General features: G+C 51.1%; 1 protein-coding gene across 1 annotated transcript in view; it reads right to left on the bottom strand.

The window, feature by feature from the left end:
* LOC134041987 (serine/threonine-protein kinase pim-1-like) overlaps positions 1-21,054 on the bottom strand; it is an 82,426-nt gene that overhangs the window by 10,694 nt on the left and 50,678 nt on the right. Inside the window, exons 3-7 of the mRNA XM_062489059.1 lie at positions 2,706-2,840; positions 2,562-2,612; positions 1,964-2,333; positions 1,599-1,775; positions 1,206-1,324 (exon numbers count right to left, since the gene is read on the bottom strand). Coding sequence (XP_062345043.1) covers positions 1,206-1,324; positions 1,599-1,775; positions 1,964-2,333; positions 2,562-2,612; positions 2,706-2,840 — 852 coding nt within the window. The remainder of the gene's footprint in view (positions 1-1,205; positions 1,325-1,598; positions 1,776-1,963; positions 2,334-2,561; positions 2,613-2,705; positions 2,841-21,054) is intronic.

The raw sequence follows: 21,054 nt of genomic DNA, 5'->3' as shown, positions 1-21,054 counted from the left end.
GCAGCTGCAAGAGCGACATTCTCGTGTGCCTGCTGCCATTTGCCCTAAGCCCTTCTGCCACCCGAGCTGTGGAACCGGGTACCCACCTCTGGAGACCTGCTGCCAGGAGAGGAGCCGATCCCACACAAGGTCCTCATCCTTTTGCAGGGGACATCCACACCGTGGACCTTCCCCGGGTAGCACCTGCATGGGATGCACTCCAGGGACGGTACCGGTGCTTCTCCATCTGGTCTGGACACAAGCTGCAATCTTTCTGGAAAAAACAAAGAACAATTGCATGAAAGTCATTTCAAAACAATACCTGGAAACAAGAAAAAGCACCAAAGGTTGTCACCGTTTCACGGGCCTGGGGAAGGTCTGACCGCTCTTTATGATACTAAAATCTCTCCAGTGGTGGGGAAAAACCCTACCTTTCCCACCTGTATGCCCACCCCTTCCTCAAGGGCCTGCAAAGCAGAGCAGCTGGGCCATGGCTAAAGAACCCGTCCCCCTCTGCTGCTCCCTATCCACATGGATGCATGCTTTTGTCAGGCCGGATGCCCCCACCCCAGCCTGTGCCATGCTGGCAGGAAGAAGCTGTCAGCGAGGCCAGGAGCCGGCTCCCCTTCCACAACATCCATCCCCTGCCCCACCAAAAAGCAGCTGAGCAGTTGGCAGAAAGATTAATATTGTCCACTGCCACCCCAAGGGGAACCACCGGCACGTGGCCAGGCTGAGCCCTGCCATGCCTGGAGGCACGAGCATCCCCCCACCCCTGCACCGCCTGGGGACTCATCTTGATTTCGTCGGGGTGCAGAGCGTGTCCTCTAGGAAGGGGCTGCAACCAAAGCCCATCAGCTTTGCCCTGCCAGTGGCCAGCTCGAGGACGGCGTTCTCCAGCTCTGCGCTGATCTCCAGAAGAACACGCCAGATGTGCCTTGGCTCGCGGGGACATCACGAGGCCATTGAGCTGCAGGGGGATGTTTCCCCTTTTCCACTCTGTGGCAACTTCACTGCACTGTGCCACAATTTCTCCAATAGGATGGGGAGCCCTGAGCCGCTCCCTCCACAAATCGCCGGGGACCTGAGGAAGCACCTCCTTGGCTGTGCTCTCTGCTCCATGCCAGGGCCACTGGGAAATGCTCTGGGGAATTCTTTGAGAGCCACAAGACACGAGCAGCTGCTGCTTGCGGGCATCCTGGATTCTACTGTGCAGAGGGATGGATCTCTGCTGTCTCCTGGGCCAGGTGGGGCTTCTGCACCCAAGAATGTTCTAAAAGGTCATCCAAGGATGGCCTGTCTGCAGGGTCCATGGATAAGCACCACCTGATCAGGTGCTGGCACTCTGCAGAGAGAAACCAGAAACTGCTGGTCAGCTCCTGTCCATGCTCTCCCAGATTTCACAGTGCCCACAGCACACTAAGAGTGCTCAGAGCTGTTCGCACAGCTTCCCATCCATCCTCTCTTCTGGAAGAGAGCAGCAGAGGTACACCTGCCACCTCGTCCAGCTCAGCCCAGGAGATAAACCTCCTCCCCAGCTGCAACAGCAGGACACTTATGTGCCACCTGCCCTCTCCCAAAGCCGTTCTTGCTCCCGTGCCTTGAAGGCCCATCCCCACCTTGAGACACCCGGGGCGGGAAGAAGAGCTGTCCCCGGACGATGTCCTCTCTGCTTTTGAAAGGAAGGTGCCTGCACACCAGCTGATAGAGCAGGATGCCCAGGGACCAGATGGTGGCTGGCTGGCCATGGTAGCGGCCAAAGAGGATCCACTCCGGTGGGTAGTACTCCCGCGTTCCTATGGCACACGGGCACAGCTCATCAGGCCAATGTTGATTGCTCCCTCCCAGCCACCTCCTGCCAAAATGCAACTTGGCTGCAGCCGGCTGAAGCAGCATTCCCCCTCCCTCCCTCCCTGTGTGTTCCACCAGGGGAAGCACAGGGGAGAAGCTCCACTGCCCGGCTGGGCCCCGGCTTTGGGCTCACCGGCCATCTGGGTGTAGAACGTGTCCTGCAGGATGGTGCCGCAGCCGAAGTCGATGAGCTTCGCCTCGCCGGTGGCCAGGTCAACGAGCACGTTCTCGGCCTTGATGTCGCGGTGCAGGACGCCGCGGCTGGTGCAGTGCCGCACGGCCCCCAGCACCTGCCGGAACAGCGCCCGCGCCACGGGCTCTGGCAGGAACCCCCCCGCGTGCAGCAGGTGCCAGAGGTCCTGACAGCGCTCCGGACGCTCCATGACCAGCGCGAAGCCGTCGGGCAGCTCGAACCAGTCCAGGAGCCGCACGATGCCGCGGAAGCCGGGCCACGACGCCATCCAGAGCAGCACCAGCTCCAGGGGCACAAGGGCGCCGTCGTGCTGCGGGGGAGCCGCCATGCCGTCAGCGGCGCCGATGCTGCGCTCGCCTTCGCCACCCCCTGCCCGGCGCCACCGCAGCTCCCATTGCCCATGGCCCGGGACGCTGCGCGGCCCCCGCTCGCTCCACGCTCGCTCCCATCGCAGCGTCCCGGCTCCCACCCGGCCGGGCCTGGCCTTACCCCGCCCGCCACGCCCCGCCGCCTGCTCCCGCTGGCCCCGCTCACTCACCAGCCGCGCCCACTCCAAGACGCGGTCCCGGGACACTCGCTTGATGGCCACCTGCAAGCCAAGGCGAGCGGAGGGCTCAGCTCGCCGCCCGCCGCCCGCCGCTCGCCGCCCCCCTCCCCGCTCCGAGCCGGCCCCGTCTCTTACCGGGACGCCGTCGGCGAGCCGGGTCCCGGCGTAAACGCTGCCGAAGCCGCCGCTCCCCAGCAGCGGGCCCTCCCGGTACAGCTGCTCCAGGGGAGGCTTCTCCGCCCGTGCGGACGGCACCGCGCTCTCGGCATTCTGCCCGCGGGACCCGCCCGCCCCGGCCGCCACTGCTTCCCGAGCCGCCCCGGGCTCCGGCGCCTCGGGGCCGGCGGCCGAACTGCCGGGCGGCGAGGCTCGCTCGGGGGAATGCGCCGGCGGCGGGGAGGGAGCCGGGCGGCTGCGGGCCAGCTGTGGGCGGAACCGCGGGAGGGGCCTCGGTCGGGGCCGGGCCAGCGCCAGGGCCCGCGCCAGGCGGAGCCAAGAGACGCTGCTGCTCCACCACCGCCACCAGCGCAGCGAGGAGCTCGTCCACAGGCTCTTCAAAACGTGCCACAGGCGGTATGGACTGAGCCCCGCGGAGGCGGCACCGCGGCGTGCCCGACAGGGGCGGGCAGGGGGCCGGCTCGCCCACGGCCGCCTTGCGGGGCGCGGCATGAGCCGGGCTGGGAGAGGCGCAACAAGGACGGGACCGAACGGGATCACAGGGAGTCTGAGAGGGAGAAGGGCACGGAGGGCGAGCGGGAACTCGAGCGGAAAACCGATCGAGACAGGCGCTGCTGCTGCTGCTCCTGCTGCTGCTGCTGCTGCTGCTGCTGCTGCTGCTGCTGCTGCTGCTGCGGAGCCGCCGGAGCGCGCGGCCGTTCTGCCGTTGCCTCCGCGAACCCAACGGAGGAGCCGCCGCGCGCCCCGTGGAACACAGGAAACAAAGTAAGAATAAATGAAGCTAATTCCTATTAGAGAAATAGCCAAATAAAGCAGTGGAGGAGTAAAGAAGACTGTTGGCTGGTGGCTTTCTTGTTTGAGTGAGATGAAGCATTTTGTGGGGAAGAATTGCCTCTTCTGACAATTTTGCCAGTGTGGGCTGGAGCGGAGCTTTTAAATTTCAAGTAGCAAAGAGAAATCGTGTCAGTATTGTCATCCCTTTTCATTCTCTGCTGAGACACTTGCAGGCTGCCCAAAGACATCGTCTGCAATATGGAACTTGGACCCAAATGGATTGTTAAGTGTGTCTGGATGTCACCAAATCTATGGGAATGACAAAAACTCTCCAGCAATATTTTTAGTGTTAGAGAATCTAGGAACAATGATATTCTGACCACGATGTTGTTCTGGCCGGGATGTGAAACAGAAATAATTTAATCCACAGGTAGCCCTGGTGTGCACAGAAATTTTGTTTGTTTATTTCCTGTCAGTGTTAGTGGCAGAAGCATCCATTGCTCAGTTTGGGAAGGCTGACCCCTGACATGGACTCTCCTCAACTGTGTCTCTGCCTCTGACACTAGAGAACACTGAGTGCCTTGAGAGCTCGTGTTGCCTGTGGAATGTTCCAGCTGACTGCCACCAGAAGCTGTGAACGTTCTTTTGGTATCTGATGCAGAAAAGGAGTTCTCCATAATACCATGCTACTTAAACCCACATTGGGATGCGGCTGTGTAGTGGCTCACCATGGAGCAGATTGCCTGCTTTGTCACTGCCAGCCCTGCTGATCCTGCAAGGGACCCTAGTGTATCCCATGCCTGTTTTGCCTGCAAGCAAAGCTTGCCTTGCCTTAGTAGTGTGGAGTAAATAGAGAAGTAATAAAATGGACAATTAAACAAGTTACTTTGGAGGAGATCCTCCTGCTTTCACACATCAGCCCTGCACCTCATGCTCCGTATCCTAGTTTGAATGGACAGGTGTGTGCTAGGGAAAAAGCAGGACCTTCCCTTGAAATGGAGAAAGTAAAATCCTTCCCACTGAGTCAGTATAATTTTGAAATCAAGAGGTTCTCAGTGAAAGACAGGGGGACAGGAAGAACAGTTCTCTACTAAATATACAACAAGGCCAATCTAAACAACAATAACTATGAAATTAACAGGAACCCAGTCACAGTTCCTTTGGTTGTGTGCTCTTTTCCCCCCTGGTGCAGTTACCATCGCCATTGGCAGTGAGCTCTGGCAGGTTCCCAGTGGACAGGACAGGTGTGTGGATCCCTGCACAGCTGCAGGAGAGCTGGGGGTGATGGCAGCTGTGTCCCAGATGGGAAGGGTGGAGGAGAGACTCTGCTCATGAATCCTTGGAGCAGTGTCGGTCCCGGTGCTCCAACAGGATGCTTGGAGATAGCAAACTGAAGCAGGACAGCATCCTGGCAGGGGTGTGAGGTCCAACACCAGAAGAGGCAGCTCCTGGCACTGGGATGGTGCGGTGAGGTTTTCCAGCTGCCTTCCTCCTTCCAGAGCCAAAAAGGGGTGAGTACCAGTAACTGCCCCCCCACGCTCCTTTACCTGCTTCGAATCTCGTGGCCTTGGCCTCCTTCCCCACACTGGCCCCGCCCTCCCAGAGAAACACCCAAAAAAAAGGGAGGCTCTCCCTTCCCCATCTCAAGGTCTCAAGGACCTGGCCATCCTTAGCATGTCAATGGGAAAAAATATAAAACTATAAAATATAAAAAAACAAAACATACCACCAAATATATACACAAAAAAAATATAACAACAAAATTATTAAGATAGAATCAAAATATATTTATTGAAACCTACAGATAACTATCAGAACATATGTACATCTGGAACTATACAGGCTAATGCATAAATCCTTGTCTTCAAACGCTCTTGGGATAGGCAGCAGCTTCTTCCTGGGCTTGGAGGAAAGAGCTCTTCTGGACAGCAGGAAAGGACTTTGTGGGTAAATGCACAAAAGAATGTCCAGAGAAAACTTGGTGGAAACACAGGAGCCAGGCAGGTCTGCAAAATGGAGACACAAAATGTAACAGAGGCTGCAATGCAAACCTAAAGCATCTGAAGCTCCATATTTCATAGAACACATTTCTTGGAAATTCATAAATAGCTGCACAGGGAAACATTCTCCTACCATCACCCTCTGGAGGCAGGCCAGGGGCACACCCTGAGCCACTTCCACAGAGCTCCCAGGGGAACTCCCTGGCCTCTGGGCTGCCCTGGGACAGCAGGGAGCCCAGAGCCCTGTGCTTCCCAGCAATGGCTCAGCTGCACATGCAGCCTCCTGCTCCTCTCCCTGCCCCACAGCTCAGCAGCCCTACAGCTCCACGGGGCACTGGCAGCAGCACAGCTCATGGCAGGGGGCACCTGCAGGGCACAACTGCTCCCTGGCAATGTGCACAGGCTCTCCAGGCTGGCACAAGACCCTTCCTCCCACCAGAGAGCGGCCCAGCTCCCACCTTACCTCGGTGGGAGGCTGAGCCATGCTAGTCCTTCACTTTGTCCTCAATCCAGACTGTCTTCAGGCCCCTGAGCATGCCATGACTAGGAAGGGCAGTGGAGAGAGCAGGGGCAGATGCACACCCTTCCTGAGTATTTTGTCAATTTTGGCACAGCTAAAAGGTCAGAACCGCAGGAGTCCATCTCAGCACTTGGTCAACTTGCTGGAGAACATCAAGCCTTCACCAGCCCAGGATGTTGGAGAGGTTTTCCTGGACATGTGGGGGCTGGCTGGCAGCACGCTTCTTCAGCTTGGTGCCCATCACCTCGTAAAGGGCAGAGGCGAGCCTGGTGACCACCGTGCGCACATTGGCGCTGCGGACAGGCAGCGCCTTGTTCTCCAGGAAGGACCAGAGCACGGGCAGGGCGTAGCGCTGGACCACTTCAGGGCTCCTGGCATAAACCCCTTCCACAAGCACTGCCGGGACAGAGACACAAGCTTCTGAAACAACAACCTTAATGCAAACAAGGATCCACCTCGAGATTTGCTTCTTGGAAGCCTCTCTGCCTAAGAGCAGTGAAATAGCACACAGAGCCCCACGATCCAGAAATGGCCAAAGCAGCTGATCCTCCCCAAAATAGAACCACCAACACCTCAGGAGTACTGTCTCCAAACAAATACTTGCACCTGTGGCAGAACTTGTACCTTTACTGGATCATTTCACAACCTGTTTCAACATCAAGAATGACTAAAATGTCAACTTCCCTTTCATTTCCATTAGGAAGTTGTCTAAACCCACACTGAAGATTTGGAAATGCACCATGGAGATTCAATTGAAAGGTTTCTAAGAAAAAGGACAATTCCATCTTTGTGACCCTTGATGTCAAAGTGCCAGAATCCAATCTGGCTCTTCCCTTTGCTCAGTGGCACACAGCAAAGGGCACTATTAGACCACACTTCCAAACTCCAGCCCACCAGACATGGGTGCTGCTTGACAGCTGGATTAGAAACATCAGTGACTAGCTGCTGTCTTTGGCACAATGCTTTTGTGCCTTCCAACAAACAGCTGCTTCAAACCTCAGGGTGTCTTAGGTAATTACCCAGACCTCATTGCTGTGGCATTTGTGCATCTCCACATTTTAATGTCATTCCCCCTCCCAATGTTAATGGCATTTTTCTTGCAATGTGCACTGGAATAGTAGAATGTAGAGAGAAAAATGCAACACAGATGAATGAAATTTAACCACAACACGAGTGTCTTCTCCCTTTCTCTCTGAAGCCTACTCCCTGCTCAATTTCTGAACTGAACTTTGTCAAACACAGACAAAACATTGACAACCAACAGGCTCCTTGCATGGCAGATGTGGCTGAGACATCAAAACCTGAAATGCTCTGGACACCATTCATATTTTCTGATCAGGCAAAATGTTATGCAGTAACCACTTCTAATTCTGTGGTGGAAGAGACTTCATTTTCTTTATGCTCGTAATCCACCAGCAATCATCAACATTTAAACACTTCCTGAAAGAGCCCAAAACCAATTCTGCCAAGCAGGAAAAGGGTTATGGCATCCATTTCAAAATGGGTGTTAATTTCAGTTAAAATCCAATTCAAGACATTGGTCACAATGGAACTTGAGAAAACATTGTTTGTTCCCACTAAATCTCAGAGAGAACATCTGCTCTTCCTAAAAGAGTCCTAATTTATGTTTATTTCCTTTATTTGAAGAAGAGATCAAATTATCTCCAAAACTAAATTCCCTCTTCCTAGACATCTACTTTATCCCAATGCCCTTTCAAGGGCTTTTGACATTCTCAGTCACCGAACACTGAGCATTTGAGATTGCTGAAGAAGACACAACATCTATGAAACCTTGCATTTAAAGATGCTGGCACACTTAGCAGTGCATTTAGACCCAGTTAAAGCAAGGCTGTAAATCATCTTGTCCACTATATATAGAGATTATCACTTTTCCAATCCTGGGCTGTTGCTGACATAGCAAGCTCCTCTGAGGAATCAATTATCAGCTGCATTTGTAGCATTTTGGACAGCACTGACACAGGAAGACACTGTTTGCACACCCTGAAATGCTCAGTCCAATGTCACTTTGACAGCACAGGCAGGGAGCCTCAGCACTCTGCTTCTGCCCCTCTGGCCCCAATGGCTGCCTTGCACCAAATCCATGCCCCTAATCTGGGTGCTGAGTTTTGACCTAAGCTGTGACCCCCAGGCACTGCAGGGTTCAGTCTCAAAACTTTTCAAGAGCAAGATGAGAATTCTGTGAGGACAAAACAAACGGATTGCCTGAAACAGCACTTGCTACATTTTCCCTAAAGGACCAGAGATGACCCTGAGCTCCCAAGAGAAGAGCCAGCTCGGGTATTTTTAACCCCTCCCTTTCCTGGAGGTGGGCTCTGAGATGCCCCAGTGAGAGCTCGGCCCCAAGGCCGAGCGCCACCCCCGTGCCAGGTACTGCACACCTCTGCAGCAGCCAGGGAAAACCTGCCAAACACAGCTGCCATGGGCATTGGGCAGGAGGGACAAGCTCAGCACCTCCTGATTTGGAGCAGCTACTCTACTGTCTATTGCCAGGAATGCCCTGGAAATGCTCCCTGGGGAGACCTCTTGGCTTAGCAGAGGCCATACCTGTGATACACTCTGTCACATCCAGCAGAGCTTGGCCACTCAGCTGACTCCATTGGTGGCTGAACTCTTTCATCAGTGCTACTTTATCTACAAGAGAAACACATGTTTCTGCTCACTCTTCTGAGGTCCTAGGAGAAAGGAGAGTGGGGAGGGGAAGGGCAGGGGCAGCCCCAATTTATAAAATCAAGTAATTTTCTGCTGATGTACTTCTTTCCTTCCAGCCTACTTGAGGGGGGTTCAAATTCCCAAAGAAAACCTCTCCGTTCACATTTGTCAATGCAAAGTTGTCTGCTGGACCTGGAGCTATGTTAAACTTTCAGATCAAGGACCTCAAGAGTTCAATCACACGTAAGCAGTGAAAAGGTTTTGAACTCCAGAGCAAACAGGAAGAAGCCCAGACTTGGGATACACAAAGGCACAGAGTCAGGCAGTTCAGGAGTTCACAGAGCAGCTGAGGTGGAGAAAGTGGAAACTCCCCTTGAAGATCTGCCTCTTCAACACTCCATTTGTCAGGCATATTTCTCCCGACCAGCATTTTCAGAGCTGACATAAATCTCTGTGACAAAGGAATTTAGAGCAGTCCTTGCCTGTGTAGGTATTTGCCACAGCCATCCTGCCCCATGAAAACAATATGTGGAACAAGACATCACTGACAGCTGGATTTCTATCTGCTTGTTTTAAGGAAATGCACTTGGTGAATCATAAGTGTCCCATTTGAAAAAAGAAGACAAATGGGAAAGGTGGAACAGAGGCAGCTACTGCCTATAATGTGGAGCCTTCCAGGGGGCTGCTCTGCAGGAGCCATGATGGGCCAGTGTCCCTTCATGGCAACAGCAAAGCTATTCATTTGGGAACTCTAATGGGGTCCAAGCAAACTCCAAAATCCCCTTTGCCTCTGAATTGTAGCAAAGCTGTAGTCCAGGACCTCCTCTCCAGACAAGCAGCACAGAGCCAAGGGCTCCTGGCACTTGTGGGAAATGCTGATGCACATTCAAGCCTCTTGGGGGACTGGTGCCTAAGGACTGCACCCCCACAGCTTCTGGTGGATGTCAGCTGGAGTGTTCCACGGGCAACAAGAGCTCTCATGGCACTCAGTGTTCTCTTGTGTCAGAGAGGCAGAGACACAGTTGAGGAGAGTCCATGTCAGCCTTACCAAAATGAGAAACGGATTTTTCCAGCGCTTTCACAGCTGCAGCATGAACCCCGGTATCCTTTGAGTTCAGGCTCTTTAGTATTCCTTCCACTAAACGGACAATCACGGGGTTCAAGGCATCTTCCAGGATGGCTATCATTTCTGCCAGCACGTCCAGCGCCATCTGCTTCACTCTCTTGTGCGTGTCAGATATTCTCAGGACAAAATGATCAAAAATCTGTGAAGAGAACAAGCAGCAAGAAAGCTGGATTAAAATGTCCTTGTTTGGAGAGGGGATGTAGAAATGAGCATTCAATACCCGAGAAGGTTACACACCATCTTTACCAAGTGCAATAGAGACAAGGATGGAAATGAGTAGCCACAGTTGTGTTTGTGCAAGACAGGATGGAGTTTGGAGAAGTATCTCTGTAAAAATATTTGGGTTATACCAACCCAGCCTGATACTTCTCTTCCCCATCCAAAGCCATTTTTCATCAAGAGAAGAATTGCCATGCTTTCAGTGGCTGGATTCCTTTCATTGAACCCAGCTGGGAGTAGGAGACAGCAAAGGTTAGGGCAGTGGAAAATTCTGTCATCATGTGATGAACAACATCAATAGGCACCTGCCAGACAAATACAGCTGGACTGAAAGAACTTGTCCTGCATGCTGGACCTGAATTAAATTTGTCTGGGTAAGAGGGACCAGCCTGTCCCAACAAGGCAGGATGTAGTGCCAAGACAGACTGAATTAACTTCATTGCTACAGGCTTGGGAGAGGAGCTGAAGGGAAGGAACAGTGAAGATACCCTACATACTTGGACAATGTTTGTGCTGATGAGCTTGGGGCTGTTTTTGCACAGGTCTAGGAGGAGTGCCACTCCTTCCATCCGTGTCTCAAACCCCTTGGCTTCCAGGAGATCATCAAGCTTCTGGAGCATCTCCATTTCATCCACAGCTGGAGGCAACGTGACCTGGACTTTTGGATGGTGTAGGAGGCGTCCATCCGAGGTCGACTTCACCCTGGAAAATAAAAGCAAATGATGGCTTGTTGGTGATAATACCTGCAGATAATTGTGAGCAAAACATCCAGAGGTGCTTTACTCATGATGTGATTTCAAGCTAGAGAATCATGAGGCTCTGAAAACAGCATGGACTTCAAGACAATCATTACGGGAGACAATCTACAAATATTATTAATGCAGATATAGGCATTTTTTATCAAAGAAAATTTGTAGGAAAGGAAAGAATCAGTGGCACAGGCCATCTCTCCAGAAAGATTTTCCTGAGGAAGAGAAATGTCAAGCTTGTTGTGTGCTTTGTCACATCTAACAAAAGTGCTCAGTACCGTTGACTAGAAGGAAATGTGGCCTGGGGCTTCTTTGAGACATGGCTCCTCATCTTCACAGGGCTCTTGACAGATGGGCGTTCACCCTTCTGCTCTTCCATCCCCTACAAGGACACAGAGAAACCCCACCAACATTTCGAATATAGAATAGGAAACCGTCTGCTTAAAAACACAAGTTAGAACCAGGATCACTGCTACCAAGGCTTAGGGAAATATTTGCAAACCTACAGAAGGAAACAGACCAGAGATTCAGTGATGCCAACTCTTTGTTTGCAATAGCCCAAGGCAGGTTATGGGTGCTGCCATAGTGAGCAGCAGTTTAAACTCCCCAATTCATGAGTCTCGAGCATAAATGGCAATAATGGAAACTGCTAGGCACCAAGAGATCTTATAGGAAAAAGCAGAAAAATTAGGACTCTTTGGGGTGGGCCAATTTTGTTGGAAGATGATTTGGTTCAACACTCGCTCTCCCTGTTTGTGCACAAAGGACACGCTCCCTTCTATAACGTAGATAAAAACAATGAAAGGCCCCCCCCAGACAAATGATTTTCCTCTGGATGCTGCTGGATTCACCAAGCTTCTTCCAGCTCCACAGGGCTTGACAGCAGGGCAGTATTCCCAAAAGACAGACGGTAATTATAGCAATTAGGATTGACTGGGACATCTGCTGCAGTTTTGGAAATTCTCTTGGCACTACTGCTTCCAGTGTCTTTTGCAAAGACTCTGTTCTCCTCAGAAGCACTTTTCTCACTTCATTGCTTTACTGGGAGCAGAGCAGGGACAGCAGGGTGGGGAGTTATGCTTAAATGTAAACCCACTTTCTCCTCTTCCCCTTTCCTCTTTGTGACCAATAGTCAAAATATTCAAAGCCCCACTTTTCCCCTAAGAATATCAGCTCCTTTGTGGTCTGCAGATGAACAGGCTGGGGATTAACAGCTCATTCCCAGGAGCAAAATGATTGAGCAGAAGGGGAATGAGATAAAGACAGATTAGGTATGTTTGATGTCCTATTAGCTGTGGCTATACTTGCACAAAGGAGACATTTCTCCTGCCAAGCACTTACTTTCTTCTTTATTCTTCTCAGAATATCTTCCAGGTCACAGGCAGGAATGGATCGCTCCAAAAGCATTTTACATTTTGGATGATTTATCAACATCTTCACCATCTCCTGTCCATAATGCCTATGGAAGGAAGGAGGGAAGGAAGGAAGGAGGAAGGGAGGAAGGGAGGAAGGGAGGAAGGATTCCAGGAAGGAAGGATTCCAGGAAGGATTCCAGGAAGGAAGGAAGGAAGGATTCCAGGAAGGAAGGATTCCAGGAAGGATTCCAGGAAGGAAGGATTCCAGGAAGGAAGGAAGTATTCCAGGAAGTATTCCAGGAAGGAAGGAAGGATTTCAGGAAGGAAGGAAGGATTCCAGGAAGGAAGGAAGGATTCCAGGAAGGAAGGATTCCAGGAAGGAAGGAAGGAAAGAAGGATTCCAGGAAGGAAGGAAGGATATCGAACAAACAAAGGAAACCTGTTAACAGAAGAGGCTGATACCTTAATGTCATCCGTTGCAATCCTTGCATGAGATGGCATTACCTACTCAGCAAAGTGAGAGAAAAATATCATTTCACTCTGAAACTGTGGGTGTGCTTCTGTGGGATCAAAGGATCCCAGGGAACAAGTGAAACACATCTGTTTTGTTGTCAGATCCCATTAGAAGTACCTTGCTGCCATTGCTCAATAATTTGCCTTCCATTAACTGGCAGAGAATCCAGCACAAAACACCTCAGGCCTCCTATTGACTATTCTATATGTGTGCAGAGCAGCAGCTAGTTGCTCCTGTATTTTTGGCAGCTATTAATTGAATCATCAAAGTAAGGGGATTTGGGTGGCTTGGGTTGATTTTGCCACTAGGAAACCAGTTTTCCTCCAGAAGAAATTGAGAGGTCATTGAGCCACAGACAACAGCATTCTAGAAAGCTGCAGAAGAGGTTTCGACAGACTGAATACATTAGCCCTGAAATACTTCTAGAAAAGTTTTAAGTTAACGAGAAAGATCTGCTTTGGGTCTTTCAGTGATGAACATGAGGCAACATTTTGGCTCTGTGTTGTGCACCTAAGATCAAACAAAACTATTTGACTGCCAAATCTGAGCTCTTTTGATCTCAGGAAAGAATCCTTCAAGTCACAGGAAGTTGGCAATGCTCCTTCTTGCTGGACAACCTCAGCTTACCCACTACAGTCATTTCCCCAGGTAATCCAGAGCAGTGGTCACAGCACCAAGGCTGACAGAGCTCGAGAAGTGTTTGGACCATGCTCTTGGGCACATGGAGTGACTCTTGGCATGTCCTGCACATGGCTGGCAGCTGGACTCCATGGCCCCAATGGACCCCATACAACTCCGGGTATTCCATGCCTCTATGGCCCTTATCCACACCGTGAGGTAACTTAATATTTCCTTTCGTTTCCACTCTTTTGTGGTTTTACCTTTCTAGACAGACACAAGACAGTTTTCCTGTGTGAGGAGGTGAAATGAAGATGGTTACCTTGTGTCCTTGTGGCAGTCCTGAGCAAGCGTCCCTGCCGCGTGCGCCAGCCTCTCAGCCCTGGGTGTGCCTGCGAGCTTCGTGACTCCAATTTTCTCCATCAAGGACAGCAGCAGTTGCGCCGCACACTTCCGCACCTGGGCGTGGCGGCTCCTGGCAAGAGGAGAGCAAACACTGGGGCACAGGGAGAAGGAGCAACAGCAGCACAGGCCTTGGCCAGAGCGTGCTCCCTGCCACTGCTGCGGGAAGGAGGCCTGGCTTCTCCCTGCAGCTTCAGACACCTGTAGAAGCTTCTGTCCTCAGAGAAACTCAAATTAGCATTGGACACAAGGACTGTCTGCAAGGAAGACGGAGGAATTCAGTCTCCCTGCACGACCTGATACTCAGTGTCTTTGCCACAATTTCCACTGAGAAAGATAAAAAATTAGATTACATATGAATTCTTTAGAAATGAAAGACCATTCATGCTGACCCATCAGAGGGCACCCATTACACAGAGCTGCAGCAGGACTGAGGCTCATTCCAGCCATTTATCCCCAAATCTGCAGAGCTTTGGAAAAATACAGATGCAGAGAAAACACACTGTGGGCCGTGAAGTTGCAGAATATGCAGCAATGCAGCCTGTTTCTTTTGTGAGGATTGGCAAGGGGTACATCTGAATGTTTTATCCTATTGCAAAGATGGGGAAAGTGTGGCAATCAATTTACCCAGATTGTCCAGTTCTAGAGAGTGTCTTTTGATAATTATCAGGCTCAGCACAAACACTTAAGGCAGCATTTGCATCAGCTATTCCATAGTAGTGGGCCTGTGAAGGTGTATGTGCAGTGATTTTTCATCTCAAGGCTAACATGAAACACCAGTTTGATTAGAAAGTAGAGCTCTATGGCCAGGACAGTCATTCAGGACTCCTTTTGGCAGGAGCTGCACCTGCTGTGCAGGCTGTGTCACAGCCAGCACATTCTCCCCTAGGTGCTCCATACCCCAGCAAGTACCCTCCTTATTTCTCCAGTTAATGGCATCATGAGGATGCATGTTTTTTCCCAGGGCCTCTGTGCTTAGTGCAGTGAAATATCAAAGAGCACTCATAGCTGCAATTGCAATTGTCCCTCTTCCCACAGAAGCACAAGGCTCTATCCTTAGCCTTTGCAGGCACTTGCACTTCCCCAGCATTCACCACATCTAGGCAACTCTGACAGACTGGGAGGACTCCAGGAAGCAGCGGGAAGATGAGTCAGAAGAGGTTTAGGTTGCATATCAGGAAAAGCTTTTTCACCCACAGGGTGCCTGGGACACTGGAACAGGCTCCCCAGGGCAGTGGTCAACAGTACCAAGCCTGACAGAGTTCAAGCAGCATTTGGACAACAATCTCAGGCACATGGTGTGACTCTTGGGGTGCTCTGTGCAAGGCCAGGAACTGGATTTAATCATCCTCATGGCCTCGTCCAACTTCCCATATTCTACAGCTCTTTCATTCTGAGAACTCATAGGCTGAGGGAGGGCAGAAAGAGGGGACAAGAGGAAAGAAATGAGGTGGATTGGAAAATCCAGTCACTGAGTTGACAGAAGATGCAGGATACAGGACCCTTCCCTCCCACCATTCCCATTCTTTCTCTCATCCCTTCCCCCACCCACAAGCACTCTAGAGGGTGAGGAATATCACTGAAAGAAGAAGAACCGACTTGACTCCACTGTCCAGGAGAGCAGTCATTGCTCGTGCAGGAGTCACATTCTCCACCATGATCCCCAGGGTGTGACTGGCTGCTTTCTCAACAAACTCTGGCGAGTTCCACACCATGTGCAGAAGGACCCGAGCCACCTCATCCACCTCAGAGTCCATGTCCTTCTTCAAGGTCACAAAGAGCTCTCCCAGAGTGACAATGGCCGAGTAGGACACCTTTGAGCGGAGGTTGGTCACCTGGGGAAGTCAGAGGGGAAACATAAGAATGACCTTGGAAAGAAAACCAGTTGCCTTAGACAGACGTCCCAGCAAATGACAACACATCCCACTGTGTCCAGAAGAACATAAAAGCACAATAAGAGCAGAAGAGCACATGCACAGCATGACACTTCCACTGGCACCAATATCTGGCCTCAGACCTGCATATTAAAGGCCTAAAAATAAGAAATTTCATAAAGTATCTACTTAAGCCTTCTTTAATGTCAACTGCTTTCCCTTTAGGCTCTTTTCTTTGAAACACAAAGAACCAAATTAAAGTAAGGGCTGCTTTCAAACCATAAAGGCGTCAGTCATAAAGATAAAAGAGTCACGTGCTCCTGTTTAAAAAAGCAACACCAGCAGTTGAAGCACTCAGCCAGGAAACAGAAAACACACGCTCAGGCCTACAGACTAATTTGCAGTGTTGAATGACAGCTCGGGCAGAGACTAGGACTCTGAAAATAACATAATTAGAGTATCTTTTTCTGCATTTGTACATTTCATGATAATGGCAGCTCACTCAAAGATGAGTGTCAGATACCCGACCTACCAGTGAATACAACTACATCTACATACAAATCCCATAGAAACCTGACAGACATTAGAAATATAAGATCTAAAAAGAGAAATGAAGGCAGTCTCTGAGCACACATGGAGATGAACAAGCACATAGCTACTCTACACACCGTGTATGAAGTACAGGGCACAATTCACAAGAGTGTTCTCACCTCACTGGTAACTGCCAAGCAAATGTCACGAAGCCTTGAAAGCAGGACTTCTGAATGGGACCCAGCCAGGAGTTTGATGCTGACCAGTCCCTTCTCCTTCATCTCCCTGAAAGGCAAGTACCAAAAAGATGGATTTTTCTCTCCACCCAAGAACTAGGCAGCACCCTCTGAAATTACCAGGCTGGCAGCTCAGTCAAACAATGGGAGGTGCTTTTCAAGGAGTACTTAATGAAATTGTGGAGCTCCTTCCCGCAGGATGCTGTGGCTGTCAAAAGCATACACAAATCCAAGAGACAAATAGAGGGGTTTCAGTGTCTTCATTTGTGGCTCTTTTACAAGACAGCCTTTCTGAAATGTCTGGCCCATGGAGTCCCTATGACACAGTTTCCTAGAAGCTGTGAGACTGGGTCATGCTCCTGTTTCTTGTCACCTCCCTGTGCATGTCCCTGAGACACAATCCCATTGGGATGTTATTGGGGCATGTTCCTTCTTTGGCAGTGCCAGCAGGCAGATCAGCAGTGAGACTCTGCACTGGCACTCTGGAGCTGAGTTTCCACTCTACAATTTAGGCCTGTGTCTCACCCACTCCACTCCACCTCCACATTCCCCAGAAAAGGAGCAGCAGGGTGTCCCATAAGATTCCATGCCTGGGAAAGAACAGTTGAAACTCTGCCTTTTCCCAGAATCCCCTACCAAAAACAATGCCCACTACAGCAACATGTTATTTAAAAGGTGTAAACAACTCTGTCTCTCAGCACTTGCTCTAGGCAGCCCTGAGCTACAGGAAGGTGTGTGAGGCATCAGGGCTGCAGCACAGGGCTGGTGACCGATCCCATGGGCACCCCTGAGAGTCACCGGGACCCCCCACACCTGCAGAAGCTCTCTTGTACCTCAAAGGGCACCAAACAAAAAGGGGGAAGAGGAAGCAGAAGAGAATTGCAAAGCAAATGTGACTGCACAAAGAGATGCATGGTGGCAGATTTTTCATGCTTATCCCAGTGTGAATGGAGTCCGTACCCCTGTGTGAATGAAGCATCCAACAGTGAGTTTATGCTAACCCCGATATCACAACCAATATCACCAAAAACTTAACCAGCATCACCTAACATTCGTAGGGTTACCACCTCTGGGCCTCCTTCTCTCTGTGTCTAATTGTGGGACACATGTTGAGTATTGGCAAAACACCTCCAGCCCATATGAAGCAGTGAGAAGAAAAAAGTTGAATTCAAAAAGTCCAAGATTCCTAGAGGGTTTCATTGCTTTCTCCTTCCCTTCTGCCATGAGCCTTTCAGGAGTAAAGACAGGCTGGGGATTTGAAAGCACAAATCAGTCCATTTCTCAGAAAGAGCGACTCCCTGGAGCTGCTTCTGGGACTCACATGCAGGAGGTCACAGGGAGACCCTGTCACCTGCCATTGCTGTCAGCACTGGGAGCAGAGAGAAATCTTACTCAGTCCCACTGGGCCAGTGCCCCAAGGCACCCAAATCTCTACACTCAAAACTGCTGCCATCCTGCTGCTGCCTTCAGCCAGCAAATCATCTCATCCCACAGCTTCCTCTCTTCCCTCAAGACTTCCTTTGCAGCTCCATGGAGCAGCAGGCAAAGCGAGGGAGCAGCACAGAGCGGCAGCAGCTGGAGCACAGCTGCAGACCGAGGCCAAGCAAAGGCTGCTCTCAAATCTTGATCCTCTCACTGCTCTGGAGTGGTTTCAGCAGAGTCCTTTGCCCTCTGGGCTGTCGGGGCTCAGAGGCACTGGCAAGATCCACTTGTAAGCTTCCTTAACGCTAAGAGGGAGACAGAGTGACCGGGGCCTTTCTTACCAGTCATCGCTACCCAGCCAGGAGAGTGCCTGGAGCAAGGACTGCTGTGGGTCAGCAGAGGCTGTGTCCTTGTGCCCACGCTCACGGAGCAGCTCCTGTCGGCGCTCGGCACCAGTGGCCGTCTGCGAGGTCACTGTGAGGAGAGGGTCAGCCCTGAGCGCTGCAGCCCCGGGCAAGGCACCCCGCCATGGAGCGGCCTGCAGCCCCAGCTCCCAGCCAGGCTTCCATGTGCTGCAAACTGGCACTGCCTCACACACCTCCCTGCTGTCTGCCTCCTGGGGCTCCTTGCTTTCTCCCAGCCCCCCCAGCTGGGCACAGCTCCAGGCTAAACCTGACAATTGCCCACACAGTGCCAGCTCCCAAGTGCCACAGGTAGCACAGCCAGCGGCAGGTTCCTGAGGCCGCAGAGCTCCCACTCCCTGCCAGACAGGGACGACCAGTGGGAATGGCTACACCGGGAGGGAACCCCCCAGGGGCCTCTCTTGTCCCAGCGCCCTCATTTCCCCCAGCCCTGAGGACTGAGGCACTCTGCAACTCCCTGAGGAAACTCCTGAAGCTGCTTTGCCACAGCACCAAGCCAAGCCGGAACAACCCAGGCTCAATTCTGGTCAGTTCTCAACGTGGAAATAGCATCAGTAGAAAAGAGCATTCCAATTATTATTCCTTGCTCCCTTCTTCTTATGTCACTCTAGCTGGGATGATAGCACAGGCAGGCTACCCCCAAAGGAAAGACAAGAGCCACTAGGGACTATCTGCTGTGTATTTCCTGCAGGCAGCAAACAGCCTGCAGGAGGCAGTTTGTGCTCCTTCTGCAAGGAAATAACTATATGGCAAAAAGCTGCCATGGAGCAGACTTACCTGAGGAGTTGCATGGGACACTGCCATCCTCTTGGATGATGGGCATAGTGGGCAGTAAGGGCATCTTGTCCTGTTTCCTCAAGACCTTCTTCTTCAAGGCATTACCAGGGTGTTTTCTTTGCACACTGGAAGCTGTGCCATTGACAGCTGCTTGGCTGAGGCCTGCAGGGACCAAAGAGGAGCTTGTAAGTGGAGGGTGCTGGACAGGGTCACTATGGAAAGGGCCAGAAAATTTGCTGGAGCTGGGTAACATCTCTGTGTTATCCCAAAGAACTTCAAGTAGAACACTGGCACGCTAGTATGGGACAAGGATCATACAATCACCCAGGAAAACCTACAACAATTTTGGTGGGAAGGCCCCTTTAACCACCATCTAGTCCAACCCCTGGGAAATGGAACATCTTCATCTGGATCAGGTTCCTCAGAGCCCCATGTAAACTGGCCTTGAACACCTTCATAGATAAATCAACAACAGATTCTCTGGAAAAACCTTTGCAGCATTTCATTGCCTTCATTATAAAATAAATTCTACCTAATATCTAATCTAAATCTACCTTCTTCGAATTTCAAACCAAACTGCAGTGATGCTTTCCCTAAGAAACAAGGAGAAGCCAGTATTGCTATGCTTTCGTTTTCCTGTTTCAGAGGCAGGCTGGGCAAGTTCCCAAAAGAAAGTGCAGATAAGCTTGGGTGGTGCCCTGGGGCTGAGTGCTGCCCCCGAAGGTCCCTGCTGCCGCCCTCGGGGCAGCGCACACAGCGCTGCAGCCAGAGCCCCTCAGCCGGGATTCACTGGGGAATGCTGCTTGCTCCTGGGGCTACAACAGAAGCACTGCCTCAGGGCTTCAGCACAGCTCTACAGTGCCAGCTCCTTGGAGGGGAGTGGCTCGAGAAGGATCTCTGGTCTTTTCATCAGAAGGTGCTGAATTTGGTTTCTTCCAGGTTGCACCTTGGTGGAAAAGCATTCTTCTGCATTCACATTGCCTGGAAGCTGCTCTTCAGAACAGAGTCTGAAGGGCAGGCGACTTTCCAAGACTGAATTTTCTACTCTGAAAGATTTTAGAGGTGAAGGTGGGAAGCTGATACTCTGTTACTAAGTGAGGCCATGGGCAAGACAATACCTCTGTGTTTTTCTCTGCAAAATGGAAATCATTCCTATGCAAGCTCCCACTCAGATACAAGTGCAACAGCCCCCCAGTCTGATTGCAACACTGTGCAGAGGGTAAGGAAGAGCTCAAAAAGGACCAGCAGTGTAGACACCACTTACTTGCTTCAGCTGCATCCTTGGGCTCAACTCTCTGTGGAGGCACCTGCCAGGATGTTTTCTTTGCTCTCCTTTTCTTCATCTCTTTCTCAAAAAGCTCCACATCCTTTGGTTCTAAGTTCTTCTCAGCCAACATGCACAATGCAGCACGGATCTAGTTGCAATGGAAATACATCACAGACTGTAAGCAGAGACACACACAGACCAGGCACAACCTCTCATCGGGAGCGGAGTCCACACAGTGCTACAGACATTAATCCAGATCCATATCCATTCCAATAGTTTCAGGAGAATGTCTCCCATCCTCACCTTGGTAATTACACACAGTGAGGTGGAACACTTTAGTCATAGGAATGCTCCAAGACAAAGGAAGAGCTCCCATGAGCAATGAGCAGGCAGTTCAGTTCCTACAGGCCATGGCTGGAGAATAAAAGCCATGTGCATTATGCAGCAAGGAGGGGTAATTGGCTGATGCTTAATACTCATGGCCAGGAAGTGCAGCTGTTTGTCACTTCCTGGCTTCTGAAGGACTCAGCTCTGAAAGACTCTCAACGACTTGGTCTCTGAGACCGGGAGACCAAAAGGAGGAGGGAGTCATGTGAAAACAATTTGGAGGAACATGGATATTAAGGAGCAGAAAATGTGAGAATGAGAGGGCTGTGAGATACAGCCAGAAAGGTAACCAGGAGACATCAATCTGTCCCGTTTTATTTTGCAGCCTTGCTTATACTCAACGTTAGCATCTTTGCTTCTCTGCTTCTGAGGGTGCCCTTTGCCCACATTCACTGGTTTGCAGTTTGCTCTGCCAATCAGAACTTCTCTAAAGTGCTCTTTGCA

Source organism: Cinclus cinclus, chromosome 3 (assembly GCF_963662255.1).
Source record: "Cinclus cinclus chromosome 3, bCinCin1.1, whole genome shotgun sequence".
Classification (NCBI taxonomy): Eukaryota; Metazoa; Chordata; class Aves; order Passeriformes; family Cinclidae; genus Cinclus; species Cinclus cinclus.
This window is presented reverse-complemented; position numbering and strand designations above follow the sequence as displayed.